We start from the raw sequence: 19,280 nt of genomic DNA, 5'->3' as shown, positions 1-19,280 counted from the left end.
AGAAAGGGAGAAGAGGAAGGAGAGAGAGAGAGAGAGAGAGAGAGAGAGAGACACACGTTTCAAGGTCACTAAATCCAGCAATGAGGAAGTAAAAGAGCAGCAGAGGCAAAACACACACACAAGGCCAACACATTCTGACAAAATCACTTGGTTTGTCTGTCACAATGTAATCAGCTGATAACAGCACCATTAGGCAACGGTATTGTTTACATTATTCTTTTTTTTCCCCCAATTGAGTTTTACAGGGCATAGGTCACAATGTGGAAAAGGTTTTGAAATTATTTCTCTTTATATACAATCTATTACTGTATCTATCTATCTATCTATCTATCTATCTATCTATCTATCTATCTATCTATATCTATATCTATATATATATATATATATCTATATATATATACCCTATATATATATATATAAAGTACATCTATATTTTTGATCAAATATAAACGTGTTTAATATTTGCCAATAAATACATGGGCTACTGTACTTTCTCCAGTATATCCTGCATTTTTTTTTTCCAGAATTGAGATGAAATTGCAAAAATTCGCCACATTGACAGTTACCCATACTTAGACGTTGTGAATAAAGTGTACTTTTCATCCCAATATGACTAATGTCAATTTTTTCCAACTGATATATAAAAACATAATTTTGGCCATACATCGTGAAACACAGAGCACCGGAGAAGGCGCCGTATTGATATGACATCACGTCACATCATATCTGTTGCTACCGTGTTTTTGCTCAAGTTACTGCATAGGCTTTTATGATAGAACATTTGCAAAAAAAGTCACCAAAAACTTCACACAGCATGCAGATTATTTTGGTTTTCGTCATGTCCACACACATGAAATGTACTGACACTTTGCCCCCGCTGAGGGTCAAGCATGCAGTTCAAAGGGGCGTGTCTTATCAACTTAATCTTCATATCTATGGAACCGGTCGGTTGAAGTGCTTCGGTGGGACGCAAAAACTTTTTTTTACACAATTTGCACCACACCAAGCGTTTAACAAGACTTCCAACAGGTAGTTTCTTTGGGTTTTTGTTTGTTGTCTTTTTATAAAGAAATCTGGCTCCTGTCAGTCAGAGCAATACGGTCGATTTCTTGGCAACCGAACCGAGCTCTGACTGTCAGTATAATGGGTTTACCGATAGTGGGTGGAATGACAAAGGCTCCGCAGTTCCGCATTGTATGAAACACAAACTATGATCAAAATGCTGTGAATGTTTTAATACATGAATGTAATAGTAAGTAACTAATCACAATGAAAGCGTTAAAGTCCCACCCCTAGTTCGACTCTTTCTCTTGACGAAACAGCGTTCAGTATTCCTGGCGCACATTCATATACCAACCTGGTGATGAAGGCCTCAGAGATCCTGGTGTCAGTGGGTGAACTGATGTCTTTCCCTGAGCATTTATCCTCCCCGGCATGGCCGCTGCTAGCCTCACTGTCAGCCTTCTGGCTCAGCGTGTCCGAGAAGTTATCATCTCTAGGACAGAGACAGAGGAACACTGAGGAAACAGAACAGATTCAGCATGCGTTTTGGCCTCACAGGCTGATATTCTCGAGTCACGAATGCCATTTGAATGGGTTTCAGAACACTCTGCTTCTAGAGTACAGCTGGGGGCTTTCTCAGCGCACACCAAGAGCAGAAGCATTAGAGGACATCACCCGGCATGAAGTGGTATCTACAATGTATATTATGTTTTATTACAGGCTCCTTTATGGGACGTGAAAAGACCACAACAGTTTCTGCACTTGCACTCCTCACCCTTCTCAGTTTAAGACTGGAACGGGATGTGATGCATCCCGCAACAACCAGCAGTAAATGTCCTGCTCTTTCATGAAGCAAGAAGACATCAGCAGTGCCCCTTCAGGTGATTTATTGAAAGAGGCACCCTGGCTGGATGTGAGCTAAGGAAGAGTCTTGTGGGCCAGCTACTAAGAGTTTCGGGTGAATATGTTACTATCCTAACAAGACATTTACCGTTGATTAATTCATAAGGCAGCGCCAGCAGTCACCATGACACAGGATATGCTTGTTAGGGCACAGAGCGAGAGACAGAAGGCCTGGTTTGAGACTGCAAGAATGGGAAGCATCACATTTCTAATACAAGAGCTGTATTAAAAGTCCCATGCTCAGTGTACTTCTCTTTGATATGCACTATTCATTCATCTATTCATTTAGGAACTAACCGGGAAAATTAATGGAAACTGCGAAACTAAAAATGAATTGTGCCTCGCCTGCCTTCAATAGCCACGATGTTCACGCTTCCTTTATTTAACAGTATTTTTTTTAACCTCCGTTACAATTGCAGTGCGTTGATAAGGGATTTACCAAAAACAAAACAAAAACAAAACAAAAACAAAAAAACAAATAAAAAAAAAAACCAACTGTGTAACAAAATAGCACGATTGAGAGACATGGATGCTAAGCTAACGTCTATGCTCCATGTCTAGCCATATATTGTTTTGATGGGAAAGTTACCCCTGCCAACATGGCCACCATATTGACGCACTTTATAACCTGCTCTAGTCTACTGTAAAATCAAAGAGAGCAGTGTAAGCCAGATACGCATGACCAGTCACCATGACCAGTTTGTTGATCGCGCTACAGTGCCGTTTACTGACCCTGTGGTCAAGTACCGCCAATCCTGCAACTGACAGACTTTGAAAGGTACTGTACAAAGGAGCGTGAGTGGACTGGACACTATTTTCTGTCCGCTGAATCGATGTATTGTGCAAGTTATTTATTTATTATTATTTTTTTTAATGGAGTCCTTATAATCCCTTTAGATTGTGTAAATTGTCATAAAGTTATTACCGATCACTGTACAGTCTTTAAACCACCACAGTCAAAAGCAGGGTTAAAACAATCATGTTTAAAATGACCTATAAATGTACACTGCAATCGAAAATAATGGTTTACATGTACATTTATTCGAGCTCACTCACATGTCCTGGACCACAATATATTGGTGTGGCACCAAGCCGTCGATGCCGTTGTGCCGCCCCTCCCACCAGTCTTCTGACGCTCGCTGGTAGAGCAGCAGTGAGGCACCCTTCTTGAAGGACAACTCTCTGGAAGAGCGCCCGACGTAATCAAACTTGGCAATGGCTTCAATAGGCTCACCCTCTGTCAACAAGGAGGATTAGAGAGGTCAGGTACAGTATGTCAAGTGTGACAAAGACATCCGGAATATTACACATGGGGGAAAAAAAAAAACTTCCATATTTCATCTCAACGAGGAGGTCTGCAATTAAAAGCACGTCTCTGATACAGATGTACACGTGGATGCTCAAGTATGACAGCTGGCGCACGTGAAGTTAGTGTACTGACTGTGAGGCAGTTGGTTATTTTAGCTTGACAGCGCAGCACCAGGCCTGAGGTCCTAGCACACTGTATTTATAGAAGCTGGTGAGAGGAGATTTAAATTACTCACGGGGAAGTCAGTAAGTATGTGGATCATTAGAGTGAGCTGATAACTGTACAGGTGGACCTCTGGATCACTGACAGGGGAAATAAACATCGGCAACAAATTTCTGAGGTGGTTGAGTGCACCTCAGATAATTCACTTTAATGATTGTGCTCTTCGTTAATGCACTGAAATGCTTGCAAACTGAAAAAGTGAAGTCCAGAACACTTTTTAGCGACCGCTGCCAGGTCCCTATTGTTTTTGTAAACATGTTTCTTTTTTTTTTTGCATTAATATCATCTTGCGCATGCGGCATGGTAGATGACTGGTTAGCATGTCCGCCTCACAGTGCAGAGGTCCGAGGTTCGATTCTGGGCTCTGGCCTTCTTGTGTGCCATTTGTTTGTTCTCCCTGCGCCTGTGTGGGTTTTCTCCAGGTACTCCGGTTTCCTCCCACATTCCAACAACACGCACGGTAGGTTGATTGAATGCTCTAAATCAGGGGTGCCCATTACGTCAATCGCGACCGACCAGTAGATCACGGACTAGTCACAAGGCGATCCGAGGAGTGTAGAAGAAAAAAAAACAAACATTTGTGTCTCTGTGCATGTTAGTAATATATTTTTTGTGTTAATGCACACTGCACCCTAATCATTCTATCAGTCTCACTTTAACAAAAAGTATTTAAAAAATAAAATAAAATAAAGCAGGTCATCTTTAACCTACGTTGACGTGTGACTGCGTCACCGGAAGTTGTTAGCGCTCAGCAGTCTGCAGTTGCAGCTTGTGATCAGAGTTGTCGCGCTAATCTTTTATTGTTATCATTATTCTCATTCAGAGTTTGTTTTGTACAATTCACCGAGGGGCCGGGCAAAGAATGGGAATCTGGACGGCCGAGAGAAGCATTTTAAAACGGTACGCGTGAGCTATGATCGTTGAAAGGCTGCCTAAGTGTGTCGCATGCCTCAGCGTCAGGCTATTGCTCATCATGGCATGCGCGTGTACGTGCGTGCGAGCGTGTGCGCGGTAACGGGTCGATCACAGGAGGTTGGTTGATCAAAAAGTAGATCTTCGGTCAAAAAAGAGTAGGCACCCCTGCTCTAAATGGTCCATCGGGGTTGATTTGTGAGTATGAATGGTTGTTCATCTAAATATGTTCTGCTGGCGACCAGTTCAGGGTGTACCCCTCCTACCTCTCAAAGACAGGCTGCAGCACGCCTGCGACCCTTCTGAAGATAAACAGTTCAAAAGATGGACGTCTGAATTATTGTCACGGACAACGAATTGTACTTGAAAGGCGTGACAACTCACCAAACTTTCCACATGAACCGGGCATGGTGGAAAACGATGAAATAAAAATTAGCTCTAGAGCGCCAGCAAAGACGTTTAACAGCACCCTATCCAGAATTTTAAGAATTGAATGTCAAAATTCCAACATAAAACAAACACCTCTCTCATGTTGCAACCTGCCATATAGTCATTAAATATTTCAGTATTACATACTGTATGTATATTGCACGTACATTATTGATGATCAATTTGATCGATTTTAAACATAAAAAAAAGATGCAAGTGACAGACCGGTACTGTTTTTTTTTCTACTTCAAATCACTTTCAAGGGTAATTATGTTCTGTTTGCTCATGTTTTGCCACAAAAACTGTTTGAGGATAACCACATACACACAATTGCACATGGGCACCATAAAAGAAAAGAAGGCTACGAATACTGAATTTGTCACTTGCTCACTTGTACAGCTGGTGGTTTTGCTCCTCTTTGCCCTTGTGTTGGTTCGCGTCTAAGTCTCCAAGCAAGTGTGCACTACAGCAACACGGTCTAAAAATAGAATCTTTGTTCCTCTATGCCCTCCTCCCACTCCAAGTCAGACGTGTGGTCCCTGGACAGATGCAGCCTAACCAAAACACACATCACCTATATAAACTGCTTGGAGAAGAGTGAATGGCTGGATTAAAGTAACTTTTGCAGATTTTTGAGCATACTTTTCTGTACGGAGTGGAGGTTACTTAATTTCTCAATGTGTCCGTTTCAATCTCAATAATAGTTTATTATACCCCCACTCCTCAAGTCCGAGCCCTTTAGTGGCAGTCTCTTGCCTGTGAGTTGTCGAGAAAGGCGCAATAGATGTGATGTGACGTCAACGAATTGTGACAAGCAGGAATTTACTGTCTGAATTAATTGGGCTTAGCTGCAGCGGACATGCTGTTAATAAAGCTGACCCTCATTGGCATATGGCATTTTTCCTCGTTCTGCTTCTCACTACTGTATATGGCTTCCACTTTTTGAGATCTAGTTACAGTAGAACCTCTAAAGTCAAACAGATCCTGTTCCGTGACACCAAATTCCAAGTTATTCTAATTTTAATGTATTTTCCTCAAAACAAATAAAGCAAAATGAACTACTGTAAATTGTTCCAAGTAAAAACTCTGCCTCTACAAATGCTTGAGTCAAATTTACCATTCTTAACATGCCGGGACGGAGAGAAGTAAACCACTGGATAGAAACCAAATAAAACTAAAAGAAAGCACAACTATTTGGTGGTGACATAGAAAAACAAAATCTGTCATCCTAAAACGCTTCGTCAAATTAACTTGTGTATATAAGGATATTATGATCGGATTATGACAGCAATAATATTGCTAAAACTAGACTGAGCAGCCAGATGCTTTTTTTCGATGTCACACAGTACTATTTCCTTTTCTGTGGCTTCTTCACCTTTTCTTCTTTGCCGTAACTGGTACCCTTCCACGCATAACAATTACCTCGGCATACAAAGAACATGCAAAGTTTGCTTTGAGTTGAGATTTTTAAACTTGGTTCGACTAAATTTTTGCACTGTGTGGGAGCATCGCTAAAAATGAAAAATGCACTCTGTGCGCGCTCTGTCTGTTGAAGAACCGCTCAAAGTCGAGACTTGCTATGCCTCACTGTAAAATACAATATTGCCCTTCAACATGTCCAATCCAATAAAACATGTGCCTGTGGGTACATCTGACAACGAGGACGACATGGTGTTCTCCTACAACGTGATATGTAATCAATGTGCACTTTGTTCAACTTTGACCTTGGAGCAAAATCACCAGCTACTACATCATCAATGTATCAGTGGTGTAGTAGAAGTTAACAATGTCATTGCATTTAACGTAGGTTGTATGAGGTAGGGCACGCGTGCACACACACGCACGCACGCACGCACGCACGCACGCACGCACACACACACACACACACACACACACACACACACACACACACACACACACACACTATTCAGGTTGTATATCGCCGCTTATTAAGGAATTTTTGGGGTTGAATACCCCGCCCCAAAATGCGATTGAAAGGACGTTAATTATTTGCAGATTTTCAATATTCACGTGCAGGCCAGACCCCTATCCCTCCACAAATAGCATGGGCCCAATGTGCCTAAAATATTTAGATTTCGCAACAAGTTGACAAAAACTGATAAATAATTTGAGAACTAGTCAGGGAAACATTGTATCTAGTCTTTTAATATCAGCACTGATTTTCTTGATCTTATTTAAAAAAAAATCTCAAGCTACTGTGTGCCACCCTCTGGCACGACCCAGGTGAGGGACACACTCTGAAAACAGGTTTGGGAGAGTCTCTGCCCAGCCCCATACTAGCTAGTTGTCACATGAACATACATCACTTTTCAACATATTTTATTGAATTTTTTCCCTAGTGACAACGGCAGGATCTGGTCTTCGCGTCTTAACTAATTCTGTCACTTTTTAGTTTGAAGCAGACATGGTTTCTGTTTCACCCCAGTGAAGGAAAACATCTGTTCACACATCTTGACAGTATCCCAATAGGCGAGAGAAACTTCTAGTTGTTCGTCCTTCATATTTTTCATGGATACATGAAACTGCTTCAAAGAAAATTAAACTGAGATGAAAATGAAAAGCCAATAAAACCTGACACTCCTGCCAAACACGTTCACCCTTCCAAATAATGATACAAAAGTGAAAGTGTAAACTTTCAAACAAGTGGTTTGTCCGTGAGGTGCTCAATTGGTGTTTGACCAAAATGGAGAATAAAAGGCATGTTGAGGCGGCCCCAAGGGAAAAGCTGAAACATTAGAATACTCATCGTCATCCAACCTTTTAAATCCAGTATCCCGGCCCTTCAAGGTTACTGCAATTAACAGGCTGAATGGTGGGATTAGCTGCATTGAGCTGGGTTTAACCCTCACAAAACCACCGAGGAAAGCATGTGTGACATGACTTTGGATTTTGACATAACAGTTACAGCATGGATATGGAAAAAAATATATATTGCTGAGTCATGTATTATTATTAACTGCAACATCTACTGCATGTCTTTACTCACCATCCTCACTGGTGTGCGTCTCTGTGCCTCCTTCATTGTCCACCTCCTCCAGTACTCCGTGCTCACTGTAGGGGCTCTCACTGTGGGGGAAGACGGACAAACGGGCAGTCATGTATTTATCATACAAAGGAGTCTATTGCTTCTTTGGACAGCTGTAAAGAAAGAAGACTTGTACTCATGAAATGAAAACAGGGTTTATTATACTGGTGGTATTCTGTGTGGATTCATTCCTCCATCTTTAGTTTGGCCTCTTTTTCTCAAATGGTCTCCCTGTGACATCATGGGAGAGCTGAACACAACTCTGTAGAACAGACTACCCGCCCCATGACCGTCTCCTTCCTTGGTAACATGTCACACACCACCTCTTATTTTACAAGAAGGGAGGCAGCCACAAGTGCAAATCTCCCAAGGGATTCATGTGTGGGTCATGCTGAGATGGGTGATTAGCTCGAGCCAGGGATAAAACCGTGCCAGCTTATGGTGAGTCAACCAAAGAAAAGGAAAAATAGAGGGTGATAAAGAAAGACTTTTGGTTTGTTTACATAGAAGCCCCTCACATATATTAATTCCGCTCACCTAATCACAGATGACCTCTGTCATTTAGTACAATGGTTATTGTTTCAAGCGACTATTTTCACCCAGGAAGGATTCATCAAGTTAAAAAAAACTCATTGAAGCCGTTTTACTGGATTATGGAGAAAAACACTTTTTTGTAAAAGCATGTATTTCAAACATAATTTCAAGTATAGCACCACTATTTTTTTTGCTTTTGTGACATCTCAAACATCAAAATAAGACTTTCTTTCTAAAAAAACAAACAAAAAACAACATAAACAACACCACAAAAGATCTTTTGATAGCAAAAATATGTATCTGCACTCTACTGAACTGAAATGAACTATGAATATAAGTGAAAGAATGGGTTCAGTTAGTGTGTGCACACACATGTATGCACCCACACGCGTGCATGTGTGTCCCCCGCCAACCTGCAATTTCGTGAGCGTGCATGTGTGTGCTCTTCACCCTGCAATTTATGCTTTTTTTTTTTTTTTTGCATGATACAAAATGAAACGATTGCCCTAACACGAGGGCACACAACATGTCTTTCTGGTTTCTCTTCGCTTGCCTTTGTGAGGGCACCTTCACTGCGGTGTGGCTTTTGCATGAGGCAGACAATGTTCGTGCACACGGGGCCTCTTTTGATGCTGCCCGTTACTTTTGCATGGACAAAAGCGTCTTGCTGCTTTCAGCAACTCCATCTCCCTCGTCATGGTGGAAGATTTTCTTCCCCAAAAGCAATCCTCACGGGTTAATTGTTTTGATTTTTCCATCGCTACTGGTTCAAATGCACTCTCTACAAACTACACGTTACTCCACCCAACTCTATGCTATTCCACACCTCCCTCAATGCATTCATCCCCCTCCACTTCTACTTGTTCTGCAGCATGATCCTAGCTGATCCTTTACATCTGCTGCCACCTGCTAAAAACGTCATGGGTAGGTGGTCATAGATGCTTTTCTAGACGTATTTGTATGTCATGGCGAATAAAAGAGTTAATATTCTTGAAAATATATTACATCAACACACCGCATACCTGCATGTTGAGTGACTGCCATATGAAGATGGTTTAGCTGCATGACATTGCTTGACTCATAGGATAAAAGTAAATAAACAATATGAAAAAAATATATATTTGTCCAAAAACTCATTTCGGCAATGCGTGACCTGATTGTGATTCCGCTTTTGTGCGCGGTAAGCTTCAACCTGACTGAGACACCAGTAAATCAGCTGTAGCACAGTACGGAAAAGTGTTTTTGTTGGAAAATCCATTATTTACAGTTCTGGTCATCATCCCTTACCAATAATCTCCTCCTGCCATACACTTCTCATAGATTGGCCCCTCCAGTTCTTTGGCATCAGGAAAGATTGTCTCATTGTGAATGATGATGGTCTTGATGATCTCGTTGACGTGGGTCTGGCAGGAGACCTGGTCCTGGCTCTCTGGAGTAGGCATGAGCGTCGGGCCAAAGCAAATGGCCAAGTTGTATGGATCCATCATGTTCTCGTCACTATATTGAGATAGGCTGCAAGGGGGAAAAAAAGTCGCGAAATATAAATGACATTTCAGATGGACTGCAAACGTCAGCTGTGGACAGAAATAAGCAAATTCTTTCTTGAATACAAGTTCAACATGGGAGGATTTTCTGATTAAACTTACTGGTTGAGAAAGGCAAAGAGGTAGCGCATCACAACAAGGACTGATCGGGGAATGGTCAGGAGGATCTTGCGGATGTACAGTGCTCTGTCGTATAGATTTTCTATTCCTATAGCAGCAACAACAACAACAACAACAAAGGGTGTGAAATTCATGTCCAAAAAGTTATCATCCTCCTGGTAAAAGCCATTAAGACCTCACAGATTGATATGCGACTGTCCAAGGTGGCATTTAAATTTGCTCATTTTATTTGGGTGAATTGTGGTTCTGCTGGCTGCTAAAAATAGCTTTGTCACCCTCCAGTCACTCTGTGCCATCTGGGGCACCTGGGATTATTGTGACACATTACAGCTTTCATGAACAACTAAGGTTCTGTATGGCTCTTTGGTCAAGCAAACAGTTAAGAGATAAAACACTCAAATTGGAATTTGCACATTTGCGCCTTCTTCGGGACCCATGGTCGACTGTCAAAACCCTTGTGTCTCATCAGTTGCTCCTTTGTTTGGTGGCTTAGAGCGGGAACTCAGAGGGCAGGACTTGCCAAATAACTGACCTGACAGCTAAATACAGCACTGAAGATCCCTGAACTAAAGCCTGTGCAGCAGACCCAAGCAGCAGCTCTGTAGTGCATATTCTACAATGAAATACAGAACTAAGTTGCAGTGCTTCTAAAAAAAAACAAAAAAAACAAACAAAAAAAAAAACAAGTGAGAACACCAGTTAAAAAAATTGCCTCAGGCTCATCTAAGCAACTCCACCTTGAAGAAACTTTTTTTTTTTTTCCCTTTCAAATGTGGAGCCCTGCTGGGCGCACAGCCCACACTGGTATCACTGTCACGTTGAGTTGGAGAAGGAAAACAGGAATCTCCATCACTCATCCAGCACAAGTGGGCTTAAGTACACCCAGGAACACATGTAACCTCGACACCATCACACACGACATTGCAGCACACATAATGTGTAATATTCTGGAGAGAGGGTGGGGGAGGGGGCACACAAGGTGAGCGAGTGACAAACTAATTGAGAATTTGCCTCTTTTTTTTTTTTTTTTTTAATTAGTTCGGATTTGACAAAGATTTCTTGTCAGGCAAACACCCAGAATGTCGAATAAACAGGTTCTCATTGACTTATACATCGGTGACACATGAAACGATTATTTTTTCATAATGTTCAAAGTTGTGAACTTCAAACAACTTTGAGTTTGAGAGCATGATTGAACTGAATTACTGAATTAAGTTAACATGTTTGACAGAGTAAAAGAAATATCAGCAATGCAATCTGGTTAGATATGTACTTACGGATGCAGGATAGCAGTTCACTGAATCTATCTTTGGGGAAAAGAGGGTTCTCCAGGCCACGGAAGTAGAGTTTAAGCACGCCTGCCACCGAGTTGATGTCATGATTATTCTCGTCATCTATCAGAGGGTCATTTCCTTTAAACATGGACACATTAATCAAGTCAGTTGGGATGTTTTAAGTGTAATTAAATGAATCATGTTGCAATCATAATTGCTCTGCTAAGGTTTTGTTGAATAAATACCTCTTTCAAATGAATTTTTAATGTCATTGACTTCCAACTGAGAACCAGATACCCGAAATATTCCTTGATGCTGGAGGCCTGCTCAGAGAGACAAAGACAAATAGTCAGGAAACTGAAAAAGAAGGCAAACATATCTTCATATGCTAAGAGCAAAAAAGAGTGACCTGGTCAACAAAACCACATTTTGCTCTTTATATCCCTCCCCATCCCGAATTAAGAATGATTTCTGTTAAGGAGGACTTAATAGTCCCCATGGGAATTGGTAATTCCGTGATGGCGGAACTTGCAGCGGATTTCAAAGGAATGGAAATAAGGGTGAGGTGCAGTATATTACGTTTACATATCGTTTTCATCCCAGCAGCTAAATGTCATGGTCAGACAGGCTACGTTCACACTGGAAGGCACGAGTTGCACAATTCAGAATTTTCTGAGGGCCAGGGGGTGCTTTTCTTTCTCTTTATTTCATGGAGACGTCCAATAAAGATGATGTCACGTCATTGCCGCACGTAATAAATGAACTGTCTGTGTGGTTGAATTACATTTATGCTCATACTGTATGTAGCATGTTTACAAAGTCCAGTTCAAATGGCTAGTTTACACTTTAAATATTTGCTTAAATAGCACTTGTTCTGCTTCAAACCCAAAGTTTGGTGAAATGTTTTGCACGTTCTAAGTAATGAAAATAAAATCCATTATCACTGTTAAACAAATCTGCCCTAGAGACACGAAAAGAATACTGATGTTGATTGTTTTATAACCACACTCTTCCAACGTGTTTTGGTTTTGAAGATAATTTCCGAAAACAATTCTTACTTCATCCGTCCACTAATTTACTTTGTAAGTGGTCAGTATAAGTCATTTTTAATGACCGTGGAAAAGAATCAACTTTCAAGTCACGGAATCAAGATTATTCTCCGCGGAATCAACACTTTTCCTCTGCAGATTCCTCGCGGGACTAACTAGCATGCCTCTAAACTAGGATTAGCATTTAACAGGGGAAAAAGGGCAGTGATCAAAACGAGCTATATTTAGCCTGTTTGTCTCCTTTTAGATTTATCTTTCTCAATTAGCTGCTTGAAGCTGACATTATAAACCAAAGGATATCATCTTCAAAGCTTTGAGGTAATATTCTTTTAAGGGTCTTGTTTCCACTCAAGAAGCTTAGAACCAAGCGGTGCATTTTCCCATGAATGTCAGGGAAACTCCCTTGTCACACACCAACAATTTGCATCGTACATAGTCATTAAACAACAAACAGTAGTTGGGCTGCTAAGGAAAATTGTCAATCTATTCCTGTGGCATTTACATGACTTTTTTACACAAGAGACAGTAAAGACAACTCACCATATAAATTTATGTAACGAATGCAGCTCTCAACCACACGAGGAATAGCTTGCCCAGAATCCTTAAAAAGATTGAAAAAGCATCTTTATCTAATACTGTACATGCTTAACTTAAGAAAGCAACTCATCCTGGATTTTAGACTGGGATCAAATCAAAATCCAGTCTGTGTTTTGACATTTGCACAGTTTAGATATATCTTGGATCTTTTTTTTTTAACTTCTATTAACACTTCATGGAAAACTTTATTTTGTTTAGTAGTCGTTAGCCCTAATAAAATGAGCAAGTTTATTCTGGAATAATAACTTTGGCAAATGTGAAAACACAATTTTATACTGCATACTATAACATGTATCACAAGTGTCATTGCTGTCCAACAAAAAAAAAAGAATTAAAATTCAATGAGTGTTTGTTTGTTTTTTAACTTCAAAAATGTTTTTCTTTAGGCTTGGGATTTTTTTTTTTTTTTGTGGAACAGCGACAGCATACAATCATGCAAAACATGCACAACCTTTTTTTATTGCTAATATGAGTGGGTTAAAAGAGGAAGTGATGGTTAGTTTGCTGACACAGACAGAGTTGACTTCAGCTACAATTAGTGATTACAACTTATCTTATGATTACAGGGAGGTACGGTATGTATAAACCTGTGATTCAATTTTAACTTATTTTAAATTCTATATTTAGCTACTTCCTGTCTCTGACAGTATATTCACATCAAAGGCCTGCATGAGGTGATGATCATTTATCATTTTGAAGCCCTCACACATTGGAAGTAAAGTAGTTGCATGAAGATACATCTTCTAAATGCACTCAGGAATGGGCTGCACTCTTATTCTGGTTCTGTGCCAGCCACTGCTGAAGAGCAGTACTGCATAGCAGTGCGTGCTTTTAATGTTACAGTGGATCTGTTTACAGCTCTCATGGGTATATACACAGTCCAAAAGGGTCCATGCCAATATTGGCTATCAATTTTGGAAGTGGAGCCTCAGACAGCTGAGGAAAAAGTCTGGTGCAGCAGAATTATGTCATAGTATCTTTTTGCACGGATTACGAGTGACTGATCGCTATTAAAGTAACTTTACTATATAGATAATACTCACACGAACATGAGTACTTCTCAGAAGATATTGTTTGATGCATTTTAGTTTTTTTTTTTTTGTTTTTGTTTTTTTGCGAAATTCCAAAAACCACCAAAGCAAACATGATATAGATTTGAACCCACGTATGATCAGCCTGAAACCATGACACTGTAGAAGTGCATTATTGCATAGTAACTGCATGTTACTGTTAGTTCTCACTCTACACACATTTTCGTTGTTTCACTATTGTCATTGATAGCCTTACAGTGAGGGGTTATAATAGTGACGCCACTTTTTCATTTCTAGATAGAAGCCTAGGAACAAGTTTTCATCAAGACAGTTTACTGTGTAAATTTTACGAGTGTGAAGTGTAATTAAAAAAAAAAAACAACAATTTTTTTAAATTCTAAAACAGAATGAGGAAGTTGATGCTCTTGGACACACAGCACAGAGTTTCACAGGGACATCTTTGTAATTTCAACTGTAACCAAGTCATATCTGTCCGAGTCAGAGGATACCTAAAAACACAAATAAGTGTCATGTTAAGGGATAATAGAAAGCAGGCAAGCAGTAAGGGCTCCCCAAGATGCTTCAAGATGTCTACCTGATGACGAGCATGTGAGTTCCGTCGTCCACGGCTATCGACAGGCAACGCGAAAGAGAGAGAAAGAAGCAAGACCCAGATTAGGACCACAGCAGCTGCTCACCAAGGCTTTTACCAAGAGTGCACCCTCAACCCACGGTGTGCTGGCATTCAACGAAAAAGAACCAATAACTGAACACGATGGCACTGGTCACCGGATGTGGCAGTGAAAAGAAGAGGAGGAAGCCAGCACACTTTATCAGTTTGGCATCCACTTAGACTGTCACTAATCCTGATCTTTTCACTGGACTCTGCATTCTGGAGATGCCAGAGAGACTCACTGATGTGGGGTTCAGCACTGAGTCAAAGGAAACTGACTGAGACAAACATTTAGCCATCCCAGTGGCATTTTTCTTTTTCCAGAAGGCCTTGCAACCGATTCATGCCACTGCTACAGTTTAGGCTGAGACAGATGTTTGCAGGTTCAAGCTAAACCGCAGCTTAAATAGCTTGGGGGATCCCATGAAAATGGCCAGAGAGCTGGAGCAAGAGAGAAAATGAGGAGGAGAAGCAATGTTGAGCGGACAGTGTGGTTTTCGGTACCTTTATATACGACTCCATATTTCCATTAAATAACCTAACATTAAAAACAGAGCGGGGTCTAGCCCGCCTGGTGCCTGTGTGGGTTTTGAACAGCCCATTGGGATGTCTAGAATACAAAAAATGCATTAGAAGTAGCAAGCAATGTCACCCTCCAGTAAAAATTACGTCCATGAATTATGTTGAATCAGTCATGTTATGAGGGAGATGCTGATAAAACCCCCTAACAGCCTTTTTCTTTACAGCCCAGGGTAGGAGCGATCAAACTCACCAAAGAGATCATAATGCACTGGCAAAATAATCAATTAGTCTTAAAAAATTACGTTGATGGCATGTCGTCTTGAATATGTTAACGTGTGGCCAAATATTTGCTGATGCCACTGAATGAGGTTGTGAATATACGCTGGTCCTGAGGTATGGTGGAGTTTCTTTTTTTTTTACCTTGTGGTCATGTAGTCAGCTCTGTGCCCTAAAGAGATAAAATAGAAACAAAGATTGGTGAGTAGGCATGCCAGTTTATGTCTTTGAGTGTAGTGTGCATGCACATTGAGAAGCCTTGGTGACCTTTCACTTGCCTGGACCATTGCGTTCTCTATGCATATCTCAACACACATACCTGTACTCTAAGACAGCAGCATAGAGCTGAACAGAAACGTGGGCCCCCATTTACTCATGGGAATGCCGGAAAGGTTCACAGTTGGATACATTTTTTTTTGTTTTGAGGGGGTCGAGGCCATCTGCTCCTTGAACAGGATTTGACCTGTCTTAAGGGTGTTGAATAGAACTCATTCCTATCATTTACAGGAATTTGGGAGACTTTGTTCGTGCACAGCATAACTAATGATGATAATTTGAATTGAGAGGATGATAGACATGTTCACATTTTAAGAATACATTATCTCAATCATTGAACAACTGTGTAAAAATAAGGAATTTCATACTATTCAGAGGTTCACTTCATGACTGTACCTTCACCAAGCGTCCTCTTCAGCAAATCATGTTTGGCCTGGAGTTTGGAGATGAGATTGCTGCCCTCCAGAAACTCACGAAATTTCTGTGGGAGGATTTAAAATAATTACAAAGCTTCCTCAAATGCCCGTCATATCACCCACAAAGATATCATTACGACAGCTAAGGGCAAAGGACACAGAGAAATTGCTGAACTTCTTCAAAGCACGTCCATTTTCAGAATGGAACAAGTGAGCTCACGTCAAAGGATTAGTCTGTGATACCTCCACCTTTGCCAGAAGAGGAGGAAGCATGGCTGAGTCATTCCAATATGTTTTAAGTCTAAACTGAAGTCAGAGATCTGATTTAGCATTGAGTTTTAATTTGAAAATATTTCTACCATTACAAGGTAATACGTCACTTGGCTTTTATTTTTAAGTTGGCTCTTGGAAGCAGTGGTTGTAGCGGCTGAGTTGACTTGGACTGATGGCTGGCCTGACCACAGTCAAGATGGCTGAACTGCAAAATGCTCAAGTATGCAAATACTCTTTGACATACTCGAATCTGACGCACATTGATACTTTCAGAGCATGTGCATATCTGCGCACCGCTTATGTGCACCCATGTTTATATATATTAAAACAAAACAAAAAAAGTCTTTAAATTGTTTCCCTTTCTCTCTGCTTGCTTCGTGCCACCTCAAGACTCACCATGAAGTAAAACTGCTCGGTCTCCTGCTGGTTGGCCCTCCTCTTCGCAATGCTCGGCTTGCTGAGGTATGTCTCTGACACAGTGGACCTGACCGACTCAGTGGATCTGCTGTGGTGGAAGCACTCCGAAACGTCATAATCTTCAATGGTCACCATGTCCTGAATGGTGGTGAGAGTGGCCTCCGATGTTTTTTTCACCTGTAGATAAGTGAGATGACCAAGATGATGACTGCATTCGAAGTACAGTGTGTTGTGACATCCACTAAACCCCTTTTAGTGCTAGCCCATGACAAAAAAAGTAAGTCAAAGTAAAAGCAATCTTGTTATGTGCACTCAAAGGGGCCAAAGGGGAACAGAAGATTGTAGCGTCAGGTGTCGGCTTTCCATCCCTTCGCCCACTAATGCACACTATTGTGACTTAAGGGAGACAAACATTTCATATGTGAAAGAAAATTACAATTGACGTGGCCCACTTTTAAGATTCTTCTTATTTAAGACAGCAGTATGTCTTTAAGTCATGAACACTCACACCTAGTATAACATTCCGGAGGTTTAAAAATGTCTGTAGCTTTTAAAACACAATATAGTGAAGATGGAGACTATAAGTGGAGCTCTGATGTAGTTGCTTTTATCTGGGGGAAAAACAACCTGACAAGGAAACATGTACTTTCTATATAAAGTATGAGACAAGAGCACAAAGGAGGAACTCAATTCTGTTTTCCTTGCTCAAGATTCAAGACATTTATAAAGCCATCTTTTTTTAAATAAAAGGATGATGAATCACATGGAATAAGTCAACTGTGTCCTTGGGAAACACTACTGAATTAGAGGCAAATATCAGACCTTGAACCTTGCTTGGTGGCAATGAGAGCAAGAACTCTCTTTTAAAACATAAATCCACAACGAATGCAAAGTAAATTCAGCAATGTTTTCACCATTTCACAGCAATCAAAGAGCAAAGGAAACAGCTGCACTTCTGTCAAGCACTGTCCTGAAGCGTTTCCCGGCCGGATGAAGACAGGCTTGCTATGTTTGACAGTTCATGCTTGGTGTCGTCAAAATGCTTTTAACGTTCATTTTTCAAGGATGCGTCTGGCACACAGTGCCAGGGTAGCGAGGCCATCTGGTAATAATAACACAAGGCAGCAGTGTCCTTCCATTTTGCCCCACCAGGACATCCACTTAATCCATACAAGGACATCAAGCTTGTCATCGCAAGAACTAATGTGGGAAATAAATATGTTGAATACTAAATGGACAGATTAATGTTGGGGGGGGGGGGGGGGGGTTGTAAACAATCAGGTACTGGTGTGTCAGTTTTGATGACCAATGACGCCATACATGATGAGTCCTGAGAAGCCCTCTGCACAAACATTTCATTTTTGCAATACTGCTGTACCCAAATATCCTAACCCTCAGTCATTGTGGAATATTGAGAATAGTGCTCATATGTGGAGAAGGGAAAGAAACTGAGAAAAAAGGAAGGGGCAAGACGGAAAGCGGTTCAAACAGGAGAGAGAGCAGCCTGATGGATGTGACTATAATCTATCTTGGCTTATTTAACTCTTTAACTTATTTAACTCTTTGCCACTGACAAGATAATTTGTCAAGCAAAATGATGACGTGGTGTCCCGTGGATGAGACTCTCGGGCACCTCCCTACTTAATCTTGGTTAACTGTGAACACTTGATGGCAGCAGTTGTTCTCTTTGGATAAAAACAGAAAGCAGAAGAAGTAATGTGGGGCAATCCGCCATTACTTGAAAGAACTGTGGAAAGTAGTATGGAGAGAGGACAAGAGAACGGCGAAAACGCAAGCGATAGGTCAATTACAAGCAGCTCACATTGTTTGTTGTGGTAGACCAAACAATGTTGACAAGGAAGATGACGGAGAGGATTCAAAGGAAGTGGAGGTGGAAACACGACAAACACTAGAAAAGCCACTGCTGGTTCCCGCATCCAGCAACATGGCTGTCTGAGCCATATTTGAAAGGAATTTCATAATCAGGGGCTGACGAACTTACACGGCGACCCGATTGTATTGTAAAAAAAATTTTTTAAAAATTTCACAATACCCCGTACAAAAACAAACAAACAAACAAACCAAAAAAAAAGCAGTAAAATTCCGTCTCCTGTTTGCAGAGCACAGAAATGTGTTCACAAAAACAGCAAAAAAGAAAAAAAAAAAAGATAAAAAATACTGTAATACATTTAATGGTAAAAGGCTAAAATTCTATATCAGGTCTTGAGAAAGATTCTGGGTGGCATGAAGTTGGCTGGAAACCAAATATATTCCCGTATAGTTCAACCCCCAGACCCATATTGTGGATGAACCCAACCTATATGCCCATCAGTACCTCACCATGCATATAGGAGAGTGCTTCACCCTTGATAACACCCAGAAGAAAACTACAGGGATTAAACACACACGCACACACACACACACACACACACACGCACACACACACACACGCACA

The 19,280-nt window shown here is 40.9% G+C and overlaps 1 protein-coding gene across 10 annotated transcripts in view; it reads right to left on the bottom strand.

The window, feature by feature from the left end:
- The window catches only part of srgap1a (SLIT-ROBO Rho GTPase activating protein 1a), a 60,612-nt gene that overhangs the window by 4,823 nt on the left and 36,509 nt on the right, over positions 1–19,280 (bottom strand). For 5 of the 10 annotated variants that reach the window (XM_019894193.1, XM_019894194.1, XM_019894197.1 and 2 more), the window contains 12 exons: positions 16,805–17,002; positions 16,116–16,200; positions 15,588–15,615; positions 15,150–15,255; positions 12,885–12,945; positions 11,541–11,618; positions 11,299–11,433; positions 10,004–10,109; positions 9,645–9,869; positions 7,785–7,864; positions 2,962–3,142; positions 1,358–1,495 (listed from right to left, as the gene is read on the bottom strand). In XM_019894193.1, coding sequence (XP_019749752.1) covers positions 1,358–1,495; positions 2,962–3,142; positions 7,785–7,864; positions 9,645–9,869; positions 10,004–10,109; positions 11,299–11,433; positions 11,541–11,618; positions 12,885–12,945; positions 15,150–15,255; positions 15,588–15,615; positions 16,116–16,200; positions 16,805–17,002 — 1,421 coding nt within the window. Of the gene's footprint in view, positions 1–1,357; positions 1,496–2,961; positions 3,143–7,784; positions 7,865–9,644; positions 9,870–10,003; positions 10,110–11,298; positions 11,434–11,540; positions 11,619–12,884; positions 12,946–14,567; positions 14,602–14,939; positions 15,256–15,587; positions 15,616–16,115; positions 16,201–16,804; positions 17,003–19,280 lie in introns of those variants that run through there. The other 5 variants (XM_019894195.1, XM_019894196.1, XM_019894202.1 and 2 more) reach the window with 4 other exon arrangements.

Source organism: Hippocampus comes, unplaced genomic scaffold, assembly GCF_001891065.2.
Source record: "Hippocampus comes isolate QL1 unplaced genomic scaffold, H_comes_QL1_v1.1 scaffold104, whole genome shotgun sequence".
In the NCBI taxonomy this organism is placed as follows: domain Eukaryota; kingdom Metazoa; phylum Chordata; class Actinopteri; order Syngnathiformes; family Syngnathidae; genus Hippocampus; species Hippocampus comes.
This window is presented reverse-complemented; position numbering and strand designations above follow the sequence as displayed.